Source organism: Acyrthosiphon pisum, chromosome A1, assembly GCF_005508785.2.
Source record: "Acyrthosiphon pisum isolate AL4f chromosome A1, pea_aphid_22Mar2018_4r6ur, whole genome shotgun sequence".
Taxonomy (NCBI): domain Eukaryota; kingdom Metazoa; phylum Arthropoda; class Insecta; order Hemiptera; family Aphididae; genus Acyrthosiphon; species Acyrthosiphon pisum.
In genome coordinates this window covers 29,239,280-29,253,843 of record NC_042494.1, presented here as the reverse complement: position 1 = coordinate 29,253,843, position 14,564 = coordinate 29,239,280, and the positions used below count along the sequence as shown (strand labels likewise).

General features: G+C 29.2%; 1 protein-coding gene across 3 annotated transcripts in view; it reads right to left on the bottom strand.

The window, feature by feature from the left end:
* Positions 1 to 5,678: 5,678 nt before the first annotated feature.
* The window catches only part of LOC100165826 (cytoplasmic polyadenylation element-binding protein 2), a 212,931-nt gene continuing 204,045 nt past the window's right edge, over positions 5,679 to 14,564 (bottom strand). For 2 of the 3 annotated variants that reach the window (XM_029486900.1, XM_029486898.1), the window contains 6 exons: positions 10,599 to 10,793; positions 10,374 to 10,486; positions 8,293 to 8,503; positions 7,858 to 8,039; positions 6,792 to 6,902; positions 5,679 to 6,331 (listed from right to left, as the gene is read on the bottom strand). In XM_029486900.1, coding sequence (XP_029342760.1) covers positions 6,215 to 6,331; positions 6,792 to 6,902; positions 7,858 to 8,039; positions 8,293 to 8,503; positions 10,374 to 10,486; positions 10,599 to 10,793 — 929 coding nt within the window. In that variant the 3' untranslated portion in view covers positions 5,679 to 6,214. Of the gene's footprint in view, positions 6,332 to 6,780; positions 6,903 to 7,857; positions 8,040 to 8,292; positions 8,504 to 10,373; positions 10,487 to 10,598; positions 10,794 to 14,564 lie in introns of all 3 variants that reach the window. The other variant, XM_029486899.1, reaches the window with a different exon arrangement.

The window sequence follows — 14,564 nt, the reverse complement described above, 5'->3', positions numbered from 1 at the left end:
GATCGACTTTGATCTTTTGCTTCGTCGTTATCGTACAAAAAAGATCACATTTGTTTTCATATTCTTTATTGGACTTTCTTTCACTCAATCTTCTTATAGCAACACATCCTCAACACAACTTCTAGTTTTGAAAGAAGTGTCGTATACTATTGTTTTGGGACACTTTTATTTTTGCGAGGGACTCTACACAGAAACTGAACAATAGACGTAAAAATAACAAACATGTAATAGCTACCTAATCGATGCACATATCCATTATTTTGTTAATTAACAAAAGAATCCCTGTTAACATTAATAACTAAATTATCGTGATTAAAATATATGCTCTAACGTTGTCAAATGTATTACCTTCAAGGACCTGTTGAGATTTAACACATTTTTGTAATTATTATTGTTTCAACTTGTTGCTCCGTTATAACATTGAAATCTACATGGTACATGTGCATTGGTGGTCGAGCACTATATATAATAAAAAAATACTCTGTAGAACGTTTTTTGGATATTATATTTTCTGTTCTATTATATATATTTGGGAAGAACGCGATTGCATAGTATTTACGTTTTTGTTGTAGATAGTGCTTGAATTGAGTTAAGGATGCAGAAAGTGTCTTGTCTTAAAAAAATATGGAAGCGGTTCTAATCATATATCCTAGTAAATGTGACATTTAAATATTCAGTTACACGCATTTTGTTTACACTTTTTCATCCCAATTCAAGAACTTGGTATACGTGGTTTGTATAGTGGTTTGTTTACGCGCCGTTACACCTTTAAAATTTTAAACAGTGTTTCGTTCGTAATTTTATTTTTATAGCTACACAACTAATCGAAATATATTTCCGATCAGTCGTAAGAACCGGCCGATGGTTGAAGATCGCCGACCACTACATGTACCTAGGTACTGGTTATACTTACATGGTCGTATTTATTTTGTGTTCATTCGATTTGCATTTGAACAATCCTAATAGATTTTTAGGCATATGCATAAGAAAAAACCTCGACAACAAGTACCTCTATATTATACAACGGCGTTAATTATGACGATTATTATATTATAAACAACACTGTGAATGGTTCACCATTATTGGAGCAGGCACCTGCTGAGTACAGTTAGCTGCGGGAACAGTATAGGTAGTTGACAATTGATATAATTATAACATAGAAAATACACATTATGTACAATTCATTTGGCCATAAAACGCGACAAAATGAAATAAAAACAACAAAAGATAATATTGTAATTTTTTTTTTATTATATGGATATACATTATTATAATGATTTTACAAAACAAAACAAAAAATAAAAATAAAAACAAAAACAAAACCATAATAAATTGACCCAATCGAAATATCGGGGCAAGTTACCGGGAAAAGCAAGTTGGACACTGTGTGTTATACATGATATTATATAATATATATATTATTAAAATGAAATAATAAAGACAGACAAGATTTAATCTTTTCTTTGACATTACAATAATTTTTTTTTTTTAAGAACAATTTAAATTTAAGGTATTTGGGTAAAAAAAAATGTTTAATCTTTTATAATGGATTTGTCCAACATTACTACATTTAAAAAATACGTAGTATACAAAAAAAAATATATATTAGAAAAACGTACAAAATTCATAAAAAATAGGAGTGATGAAAAAAAATGCACACAAATAATATATTTAGCATAGGCTAGTTTTTTTTTTTTTTAGCATTTATCTAAACTAGGTATACTACAAAAGAATATTTTATCATTTATTTTCCATCTCTATTATAGTAAATAATTAGGTAATTACGTTTATTATAATTTTTTTTTTTTAAATATAAAGTTAACAAAAAGCAAAATTATTGAACTCAAGTCTCACTTTCCCTTCCAGCTGGCAATATGATATTATATTTTGTGTCTTTGAAATTAAAATATGCATTTTACATGACATACAAAAAAAAAATTAATTAATAAATAAAATAAATTAATAAAACAAACAAAAAAACGCTAGATAAAAGTTATGTAGAAAAAAAAATATAATATAATGTATGAATAAAATAATAAATAAAAATCCCAGGTAAATAAAAAAAACCAACTAATAGAATAAAAACCAAAAATAATATAACATTTTTTTTTATTTTTTTATTTTTAACAAGATGTAAGTTACTTTTTTTTATTTTTCTGGACAAGAGATCAATACGATCGACATTATTTAAAAATGTGTTACAAAATTAATTAGACCATAAAGAAAAAAATAAACAAACCAAATATATAGGTATCTGTTTTTACAATCATTCTTATTGATCATATCACAGTCCTGCCTATTTAAATATAAAAGAAAAAATAAAATAACAAATTTCTGAATGCATGTTTGTATTTGGATTATACAGAAATAAAATATTCGTTCAAAAAAACACAATAATTATTAGCTTATAGATCCTACAACAACAGCAAAATGGTAATCGTCGTTTATAACAAATTGTGGTAAAATATTAGTTAAACAAATTATACAATAAATTTTACTAAAGTTTGTCAAACAGTTTATAAAATAAATAACATAAATGGTTATTATTATAATTGATGTTTTGAAAAAAAAACAGTAATAGTAATAATACTAATAATAATAATCAACAAAAACTAAAATATTAACTCAAAAAATGATTTTCATTCCATTGCAATATAATACGATTGATGGTGGAATTAAAAGTAGGATAACCTATGTTTTAAGACTTTGTAACCGTTTAATTAAATATGCGTTTGGCTTGTAGCAAATGGCCTATTTAATAAAACATTTGTATGGAAGAAAATATTGAGCCACAGGAAATAAAAAAATGTGTAGATATATATTTAAATTGTTTTTATTATTATTATTATTATTATTATTATTATTATTATTATTGTTGTTGTTGTTGTTGTTATTATTATTATCATTCGAACTGTAAGAGGAACGAGAATAATAAAACCTAAGATTATTAATCAATTAAAAAAATTATGGGGAAAACAAAACAACTTATTTACACAGAGAAGTAATTGCACTATTAAGAAATAAAAAAACGAAATATATTAAGTGGTAACCGACCCTTACAGAAAACCGGACAAGTTATAGTAATTATTATAAATTTACATGAAAAAAAAAAAGAAAAGAAAAATATATATAGCCATTTTTATATCATAAAAGAGCAAAAGAAAAGAAAAACGAGTCAACAATTCAATTAAACGAGCATTATGCAGTTAAAAAATAAAAGATGTACAAAATACTGTATCACAGCCAAATACATGTATGTCAGAATGGCCAGCGAAATAAAAACAAGTAATTACATAATATTAAAATTTGTAATAAAATTATAAAAGATTGTTTTATTTTAAAAGAAAAATTAAAATATATTTCCCTACCGCAAAAACCACACAAGCCAAAACACTAAATGACAAACAGACATTATTATATATAAACACCGATGAACACTTAAAGTAATGCTTTTTTTTACTTAGCATTTAATAGACAAAAAAGTTTTAAAAAAAATACAACTATTTATTTATTTTTGTTATTTCAAAATAACTATGTCTAATTTTGAATAATAATTTTAATTTTAATTTTAATAATATATAAAATATCAGTTGTCAGCATAAAAAGTAAAATTATTATTTTAAAAGTGGAAAATCTTTTTTTGAAAATGTGTACTGTTGAAATTGTTTAACTGTTATAGTAATGAGCAATAGAAAAGAAAAGAAAATTATCTACTTTTAATATTTGTATTATTAAATATGGCTCCTGTGCTTAGGAACATAATGGGCTAATGATAATTTGACTAGAAACTAGTAAAATCTGACTGCCAAAATATTAAAAAAATTATTTTTTTGGTTTTTTTTTTTTTTTTACATATTATTATCAATAACCTAATGTATATAATGAAAAAAATTCGCTATAAATATTTTATATATTTTAGGTGCGATTAAAAAACTTATCGATTCATGATAAAAATTACACTAAATTTTTCCCCCAAAAAAAGAAAACAACAATTTGCCTAAACCATAATTATTTTGTTTTTTTATGTACATAGTGAAATTTATCATTACTCTCTAAATCAAGTGCAAGAAAACGCAGTATCATCTATTATTATAGTATAAATCACCATTCTTAAAAATGTATTATAATTTTATTATTTATTATCTTTTTTTATTTTTATTGAAAAATGTTTAGTTTATAATTTAGCTTAAGTACAATGTAATTAAATTGCTTGTTTTTTGATTTTATCTTCTCAGCTTAACGTTACCAAATCGAATGACAATGAAAACTGAGGTACGAGATAAAGGAAAAGGAGGGCAAAATAATTGTTTATACTTTAATATTGCTGTATATATCGGTTGCATCGGTAGCACTGATGTCAAATTTTATAGGGTAGAATGTCTTTGAATGTTTGTATAATTGTTCTCTTAACATCAATAATTACTGATATGATTTGATTACCTGAAACTCAATACTAATGTGACGTACGAATAATGAATAGCATGAGACAATTATGTGCAAATGATACGTTATCATTTTGGACGCAACTGGAAAAAATTCAGCAGTGACCAAAGGACTTTAACTATATTTCAATCTAATAATGTGTAAGACTTACATACAATATGCTACCGACCAATTGAAAAATGTTGGTAATTCATAGACATTTTTAAAACCATATAATATTACAATTGATACATTTTTTTTTCACTGATAATTTAAAACTCCAGGAACATTGTCAATTTCAGTGGAAAAATGAGGGGTAGAGGGACAGAAGACCTGCGTTAAGCATGCCTCAAAAATTGAGGTATTTTATAAAAACGATCGGGTTCCTAAGGGTATAGTAGAGTATATTAAAAATATAGAGAATTATTATAAAAAATAAAGGTAGGTTTTTAAAAACTAAATACTATCAATATCAAAAAACAAATAACGAAACATTAAAAACTTTTGAAACTAAATAACATTCAACAAACGTTATTCATTTTTTTTTTACTTAAAAAAAGGTAATACAAATTTTGATGAGAAAACACCAGTTTTCAGTTTTGTGTAATTTCAAATATTTTTTCTTCTTATTTTTAACTTTTAACGTTTTAGAATTGGTAACTAGGCTAAGACGTAACGAAGCTGCCTAAAAAATATAAAAAAGAAGTAGAAAAATATATTTAATATCGTATTCTTTTTATTTCATATTGTAATTTAAAACTTAGGCGAAAAACCAGGAAAAGGGCACACCTATTGTTTGCATGGATGCATGCATACATTTAATTTACGAAACATTGCACATTGATAATTTATTTATTTATTAAAGAGTTTCGATTGCTATAGGTAACACCTGTGGTCCACGTCCGCAATATCAATTAGATATATTGTTTATTCTATACAATATTGCCCCCAAAAATATAAATAATTAATAATAAGATAATATTAAGAACAAAATCATGGGAAAATAAAGGTTTACATACCAAACTGATTTAACTTGCAAATTAATAATGTCAATATTTAATTTATTTATATATTTTATATATAAATATGTATATATTTATATATACATATATATATTATATATATATATATATATTAAATGTGTATATAAAAAAACCATTTTATCAAAACAAAAAAACAAAATTAAAACAATATCTATAAAAATTGTATGATAAAAAGGTGGCAGTAGTCGAAACAATTTGTCTAAAAATAATAAACTTTAAAATAAAATAAAAACAAATTCTTAAGTTAGGTCATTAAACAAAAAAAATCTTTTTGGAAGTTGCATATTATCTAAGTATAAAGAGAAAAACCAACAGTTGAAAAACAATAAAAATAAAATGAAAAACAGTTCTAACGAAACAAAATCTAAGTTCTTTGGAAGGTTTGTGTAGTACTAATACAATTCGTTTGTAGTACTAATACAATTCGTTTTTGCTCGGTGTAAAGAGCCCTATCCATTGTGTTTACCCTGAATTATTTAAATAGTCCTAAAGAATAATTACAATAAAAAAAAAACCGTCAATTTCCCTAAGTCAGTAGAGGCTTAATTGTGTAATAAAGGTAGATTAAAAAAAATTGTAAAAAACAGTTCTCGCATTAAAAAACGACAGATTTTAAAAAGACTATTCAAAAACATTAAATTTTTTTTATATCATTTGTATAAACATGCGTAAGAATAATAAAATAAAATAAAAAAACAAAACAAATAAGTGGATTAATAAAATGTGACTACTCGTTACGGAATCTTACGTTATGACCAACGGAAGGGCACAGTTCTTGGACGTTCTGCTCCTTCTTTAACTAACGGCTTGTGAAATTCCCGACCCGGTCTTGAGTGGATCGTTGCCCAGCATAGTTCGCAATAGTACTGAAAACAGGTGATATTTTTTTAAAAATAACTCGGAACAACCCTAAAGTTCCGAACAGAGTTGACCACGAATTAATGTAATATAATATAATATTATACTGTACAATAACGAAACGGGGAATAGAGATTAATTTTATACCCCAAAAAATTTAAATAAATATTATGAAAAAAATTACATAGTGAAGACGTATATAAATTATTACGTATATATTATATTCTACACATTTGGAAATATTAATTTTGGTACTCTTAACACGGCACAGTAGGGCTTACTAACTTATAAGGTGTTCAAAAAGTTTGAAAACGTTTAATTAATGTCTTCAATCTGTTTTGTAATTTACACTTCCAAACTTTATGAATACATCGTATATATGTGTACAAGATAAATTCAACAAATCAAACCAAAATCAAAATAATAATACCAAACTAATAGAATTATTTTGACTCACGGCTCGCTTACTTGTAAACAAGTGACGTTGGCGCAAAAGAACGGTGCGAACTTTCCACCACATCTCTGTCCTTGGCACTCGTCGCACATCTGATCGTCAAGCACGTACGGTTTGACTTCGACCTTGGTTGTAAAATCAAGTACGTTAACAACCAGATCAATAAAATAATAAAACCAGACAACAGCGATGACAATATAATAAAGAGGTGGTGGGAAACATCAAAAATAATATAATGGGTATGTAAATATATTGAACAGGGTATACCAAGCATCATACTCTGTGACGTATCTATTTGAGGGTGTAGATGGACCTCTCCTACTCTTGTGAGATGGGCCTTGGTTATTTTTTATGAATTTATACAATGATCTTATGAAAGTAAAATAATTATTTAAAAAAAAAATCAAAGAAGTTTATCAACGTGGTATCAAAACATTTTGATTACCATCCTCCACCCCATCCAATGGTTGAGCTTCAGATATGCTACAGTACATATTGCTATACCAGGGGTAGACTGGAAACGTTTCACTTCACTACACGGTCGGTTAAGTTGGAAAGCAGGTGACTATGCGTATGGTCTAATTGATACAATAATATGATGTCTATAGTATGTCTCATGGCTTAAATATACAAGGTTATTGCACATAGCCCATATTGTTATCAAACAGTAATAAAATGACAGCGTAAGGGTACGGTTCATATTATAGTAATATCATAGTATAGCTAACCAGTATAAGTCGTCCCCTTACGCTGCCATTTTAATTCCTTAACGTGATAAAATGATATAGTGGGGGTACTATTGTAATAACCTTGTATATTTAAGGCATGGTATGTCTATATATTATATAACATACTACCCACGTATATTTTCTCCAAAACGTATCAATAGTTTAACTTACGGTGGAAACGTTTATGATTTAAATTTAATATATTTCTGTTATACTTTGATACAAATTCGAAAAAACACTCATGACGCTTCCTTAGGTTTAAACCAGATTCCAGGGCACCTCCAAACCTAACCCAACCTCTACTTCAGTGAATTTGTTCTACGCTGCGCTGTGGACGGGATATAATACTCACTCTCTTGTCGATGTCTCCGTGCTGGAGCTGTACGAAGCGGGCGCTAATGGCGGCAATATAGCTCTGTTGATTGCTAAACGCTACTCGGCCAGCTCCTTTCGGATACTTAAGCTCTGGGTCGGTATCGATTCCCGCATAACACACTCCACCGTACAATCTGTCCATGATCATAGCCAATTCGACTGAAATCAAAAAACAGGACAGCGTCAAAAAACGAAAAAACCGATTGTGAATTGCAAATACATATAATTAGGTACACAGGGTAATACTATATATTTTGATGAGCACAATTACACCTATAATGGGGGCGTAAGTGGAGCGAGAGCTAAATGATTCGTGGCGTTAGATCTCCTCCGCTATCATGTTTGTGTATACATTATATAACAATAATAACACGTCATGTAAATGTTCATCGTGATCGTTACTAAAACTTACCGGCTTTCAACGGTCTGGGTACGCCACCCACGAACACGGTTTTCCTAGGATCTAGCGGCATGGACGCGTCCAGTACAAAATCGGCGTCGGACAGACGCCAAGGCCTAATTTGCACCGGTTTGTCTTTGATGGTAGGCGAAGACACGCACAAGTATAATTTGTCGTCATCCTGAATGCACGCGTCGATCAATTGCTGTACCGAAGACTCGTCCTGCAGCAGAAATATATCATGAAAAAAATATCCAAACGACGATTTATTAATATAAGTAGCTGGTCGGTAAGTATAGAAAGTATAATATAAATTGATGGTATAGTATATAATATACATAATAATATAATTATATATAATATACCATGGTATAATATTGACATCGGCCGTTTTGGAAAAAAAATATTAACCCAAAGACCATATATCTCTCTGCCACTTTTTCCTTTCGTTGTATATTTTCTAGTATGCCCGTGAAACGAGTGGAAAAAAAATGTAAGTTTTGGGCCAATTGGTAATTTGCCAAATAATTTAAGCACACACACAAACAAAAAATGAATCAAATACATAAATGGAGAGAGAATTTAATATTTAAAAAAAAAAGACGCTTTCAAGTTCGCAAAAAATAATTTATCAACGAGTTCATTTGTTTGTTTTTTTTTAATTGTATTTTTATTTAATTCAATATTAACATAAATTAGATATTTCGAAGTAACTTTTTCCGTAGGGACAAAGACTTCTTAATTTTTTCCATATAAACAATTTAAATTAAAATCAGATGATTTCTTAAACATGTTTATTGTATGATAATATTATGCATTTACCAATTGCCTTTTTTTTAAACATTGAACTCGACTTTAATCCATACTTTACTCTATAATCAAGAAATGTAGCAGAGTTGTAATTTAATTTTAATTTTTAAAACATTTTTTCATACCTTTTAAAATTATATTAATCTTGATTTCATAATTTTAGAAAAGTTTTAGAGGTCAAGTTTGTTGGTTTGTTAAGTATACTTATATAAGAATTTAAGATATAGTGCAACATTTACCTTGTACGACGACGGCTAAAACAATATATTTTATAAGTTATATACGCTTCATAGCGAGTTTAAGAAACTTCAACAAATTGAAAAATATGTATCAAGTTTAAAAACAAAAAGTTAATATTCTTTATTCGGTTGTTATTCGTATTTATAAAAACTGAACATTTTAATGGCCAATAGGGCCCGGATGTAGAAATAAAATGTAATAATTTGTTGAAACTTTGGTTATGAGTCTAGACTCTTATTGTATAATATATGAGTCACAATTAAAATGATCTCTTCAAAAAATCTATAGGCAATTAAGAGAAATTCACAAATGATTAAATTCAGTAAATAAGTTATTAGATTTTTACGATGTTGATAAATAAATAATCAAGTATTTCTTCTTCACAATAGGTTTTTTTTACGAATGGACGGATATAACAACTGTCAAATTAATATTCCATAAAATTGACTTGTTATACGCTATTCAACAACCGTTAATAGGATTGTCTCAAGGTTAATTTTAAATAGAAATGAATAATTATTATTGTGAGACGATTCTCACCTTTATACATTCATTAATTGAATACAATATAGTTCAGATGAGCTAAAGTTCAATTATCGAACTATTCTATTTTTTTTTTTTAGAAAGATATAATTTATTTAATGACATTTAATCTGTAAAGTGATGGAAAGTTTTTTTTAAGTATACTGTGTGGTCCCGGTGGTCCATTCAATATCCTACAGGTAAATAGTATTAAAGTTTAATAATTTTTAAATTATAACCTCTATGTTAAATTAAAAATTATGAACAGAACCTGCAACTTAAAAATCAGAGAAATTGTATAAATGTGAGTTAAAAAATATAGTACTTTTCTGTAAATTCATTCTTCATTAAATACTCGTGGTTATGAAAACATTTAATTTCCTGTATACATGTATATTTGTTTTTAAAATCTGAAGGTCATCTCGTGTATCAATTAATTAAAAATATATTAGGAAAAAATTAAATATAGAAGGTTTTAGAAGAATATTCATATTGAATAATAGATTAAAACCAATAAATACCTGAAATAAAAGAAAAGCGTATCCTTTTGGCGGAAAATAAGACTTGCTCTCAGCTTTGTGAGGCCAGTCGACCACCAGTTGACCGAATCTGCGGAAACTAGCCGTAATTTCATCTAGGAGATAAATGTAAAACACAAATTAGTTTTCATCGAGAAAAATATTCGAATAAAATCGAAACTGTTTATTTTTCGAAATTGGCGGTAGGGTAAGAAAATATAAACGAACCTTCGTCGATGTCCGGTGGCAAGCCGCCTACAAACACTTTTCTGGAAAACCTTTCGCTGCTTTCCGATCCTTGACTGTGGGGCGACGACCGAGACGGCGATGTCAGAGCTTGCACGGATGTATCGATCAAATGCGAACCAGGGTCGTCCAACAATCCCGTTTGATCTTCGAGTGTTTGAAAGAAGGGAGATTTACCTGGAAAAAAAAAATTGTTAAAATTACCTTTCTTACACACACATATCATGTATATATAAAATGTACAGGGTGATTCACCAAGCATATGTTTATTGCTTATCCACATTTTTTCATTTAATAATAAATGTATTCAAATATTACTGAGATTTTTTTCTGAGGTGGTACAAACTACAAACTTTTGTTTTTCAAATGAGAATCCCTCTTTTAATTTTTTTTTTTGAAAATGTTGATTATATCTATAACCTACTTCAAAATTCTGATTAACGAGTAATTTATCATTTATTTAAATTTTTATACTACAAAAAATGGTTTTAAAAAAATATAAAATAATATAAATTGTATTTATATAATATATAATATTAATATTATGTAATATCTACTGGATCTAGTGACTAGTATATTTATTATATACTTAGAGCATTTTTATAAATTATAAATATTGATAGATTAATATAAATTATTGAAATTTTCCACATAACATAGCCCCAATATTTTCCAAACCAATATTATCATGGACCTATATTATACTTAGTAGGTACCTATACAAAGTTAAATAACTCGAAAACTATACAACGTTCGAATTTTGATTTTGATTAGTACGTCAGAAAAATTATCCGCTAAATAATTTACAGTGTAAAAGAGGTAGGGAGGAGGTTAAAATATCTGAAGAATCTTAAAATACGGTTTTAAAGTACCGATATTTAAAAATTCCAAAAATTAGGTTTTTAACATTATTGAAGAGGAAAAGGGGGTGAGCATGTTCGGTGAATCATCCTGTAAGTTTATGGATGGTATACAATTAGGCAGGACACATGAAAAAAATGAATAAAAAAGAACGGACGTTACACGATTGTTATCTTTATGTTAGAGCAAACTGTTCGTCGGATAAACGAAATGCATATGATATATATCTAGCTACATTGCATGGGTGGACGGGTTTGGGGGGCGTGCATATATATTACACAAATCTCCGTGAGAACCGTATAATATAATATATACATTTATTTATATATTTTGTGTGCACGCGCACACGCGTATTAACAAAAGTATTTTCGTAAACGCAGCGGAATAGAAAATGTGTAGATCCAATTATTAGCTCATTGATGAATGAAACGACGTACTATATCGATATAATGTAATATACAAGCGCACAATAGTATATATTATGTTATATACTATTAATACATAGTATAACCATCGACTTAACGTATCCAAGACGTTTTGCGGAACACGGAATTTCATCCACACACGAACACACAATATTTACCTATATATATATATATTATTATATTATACCTAAACATTTAGATGTACACGGTATATGAAATCATATTATAATACCTATAAAATATAAATAATATATTTTATAGAGTTGTCATATAGTGTGTTTTCTATGCGAGACTTTTGGGTTGTCACTTCCCGCTCCTCCCCCGGGAGAAACGTTCAAATAGAAAATATTAATGATACACCCTACGTTATTCGACAACGGCGTGTGAAGGATCAAGCGATTTTTTCCCTCTCTCTGCTTATATACAAATATACACGCCGCAGTGCACGAATAATAGGAATACATTACGTGGATTCGGATGTTGACAGGTCTCGAGGACAGATCTGCAAGGGATATATTATTATGAGGACGACGAAGATGGGATATCATTCATTCATACATTTATATATATACGTATATGGGCACAACAATGCGGTTTGGCTAACGGAAATAATATAATAATAATAGTAATATGTATATGATATATCCTCGACAACCTCTCCACAGCAGCACTGGCGGGTTAGTGCGTGTCGAGTGAGAGATGACTACGTATATAAAAAATACGGGTCGCGATGAAAAATTATATTATTGCAACAAAATCGATGATATAATAGCGAACAGTAGGTGATTATTATAGGCACGTAACCATATTATTTCGATTTAGTAGGTATTATGATGATCACCCATAAGTCTATATAACATCAATAAATAAATAAATAAATGCACTTTAAACATTTGACACACATCAAAATGTACCACTTCCATATAATAGTGCTCGCGTATATAAATATGCCACTGCCTACAACCCACTTGAGCCGCGACGGTACCGATAAGCCACCCCTCCACCCATAATCGAGCAAGAAACACGCCGACACGCTTTTTAATCATATCATTATCGACGCCCTGTTATTTCAATTACACCGCGGATGGATGCCATACGCATTATTCGTATTGATTTCGTGTATTTTGTGCGAACATTGCATTTTCATATTTGATTATAATTATAGCTGGTTATTAAAGACGACCGAACAACTACAGACGTATGCATTTAATTCAATTTTATATTATATATCAGGTGACCTGCAGCTGCAGCTATCTCCCTCTACAATAATAATAATAATAATAATAATAATCGAGGTAAATCACTATCAAGTCTAGAATAATTATTTAGTTTGATATTGAGTACGAGAGGCAGGCATACCTTCCTGCTACATTTCTGCTTGAAAAATGTTTCAAACGTAAACATAGTGGCATGTTTTGTTCTGTGCACTTTTATTTAACGAGTGACGCGGGTGACAAAAGAGTAATGCGCATACATGTATTAATAATGCCCGTGTCGACCGTCATCCCTCCCTTGGTCGGCTTTTGATATTAATCGTCATTATATCGTACACCTACTTCACACGACGTAAAATAATACACAGTGCGGGTCAGCGTCGTACATAATTCACGTAAGGTTTACACAGAACAAAAACCGATGGAAGAACACGGTAACCCACCCTGTATACGCACAAAGCTCAGACTACTGTATAACAACTGTTTACCCGCGGTCTCCTGTATATACCTACAGAATTTCTCGCGACGCACAGGACAATCCCTTATATATACATATTATATTATACATACGACCCTTGGCCCGCGTCCGCAATATCGCCTCAGGTTTTTTTCTTTACCCTTTAAAGTGTTGAACCGTTTTGACGGGTGTTTTCGACGATGTTTTAAATTCTCTTTGGCCAACGTCCCCGGCGCTCCATACCTATACATCCATCCTATATAGGTACGCGCTGTACACAAAAGGACTGTATATTTGAATTTTAAATCGTAAACTTGCACATAAATCGATTTCGAAATGTTGACACATCTAAAAGTGAATCCCACTCATCGTAATATATACCTATACTACATAATATTATGATTTATACATATTACTCTGTTGTATACGTGCGCATATCGGGTTGGATGACGTTCTTCTCCGTATAATATAAATATAAGGTAGGTATATGGGGACGATCACGACTGTCAACGAGGCCGACTTACAGCTGAAGTATACGAATTCGTAAGATATTTTAATTACGCGTAATCTAAGAAGGTATGCGCCGAATAAGATAAACAACTTTATTATGGTTCGAGTTGGTTAGAGAATTTATTGGTACTTTTATTAGGTGCCTACATGATATAGGTATATATATATATATGTGTGCGTATAATCATAGTGCTTAATCGAATACCTTTAGCTATCATTTATACGCGCTGCAGACAGAAGGGGGCCGTATTTAATATCGATATTTGAATTTTCACCTAAATCGATTTCAACATTTTTACATAATATGACATAATAAGCGCCAAAGATATAAAAATACATGTCACTAATCCTTATAGCACCAACAATATTAAAAATGTATATAATAAGCTAAATATTATACCAATATTAATAATATGATACATTTCAAAATATTCAAAATTCGTCAATAATCCATAATATTATAAAATCGTAAGTCAATATT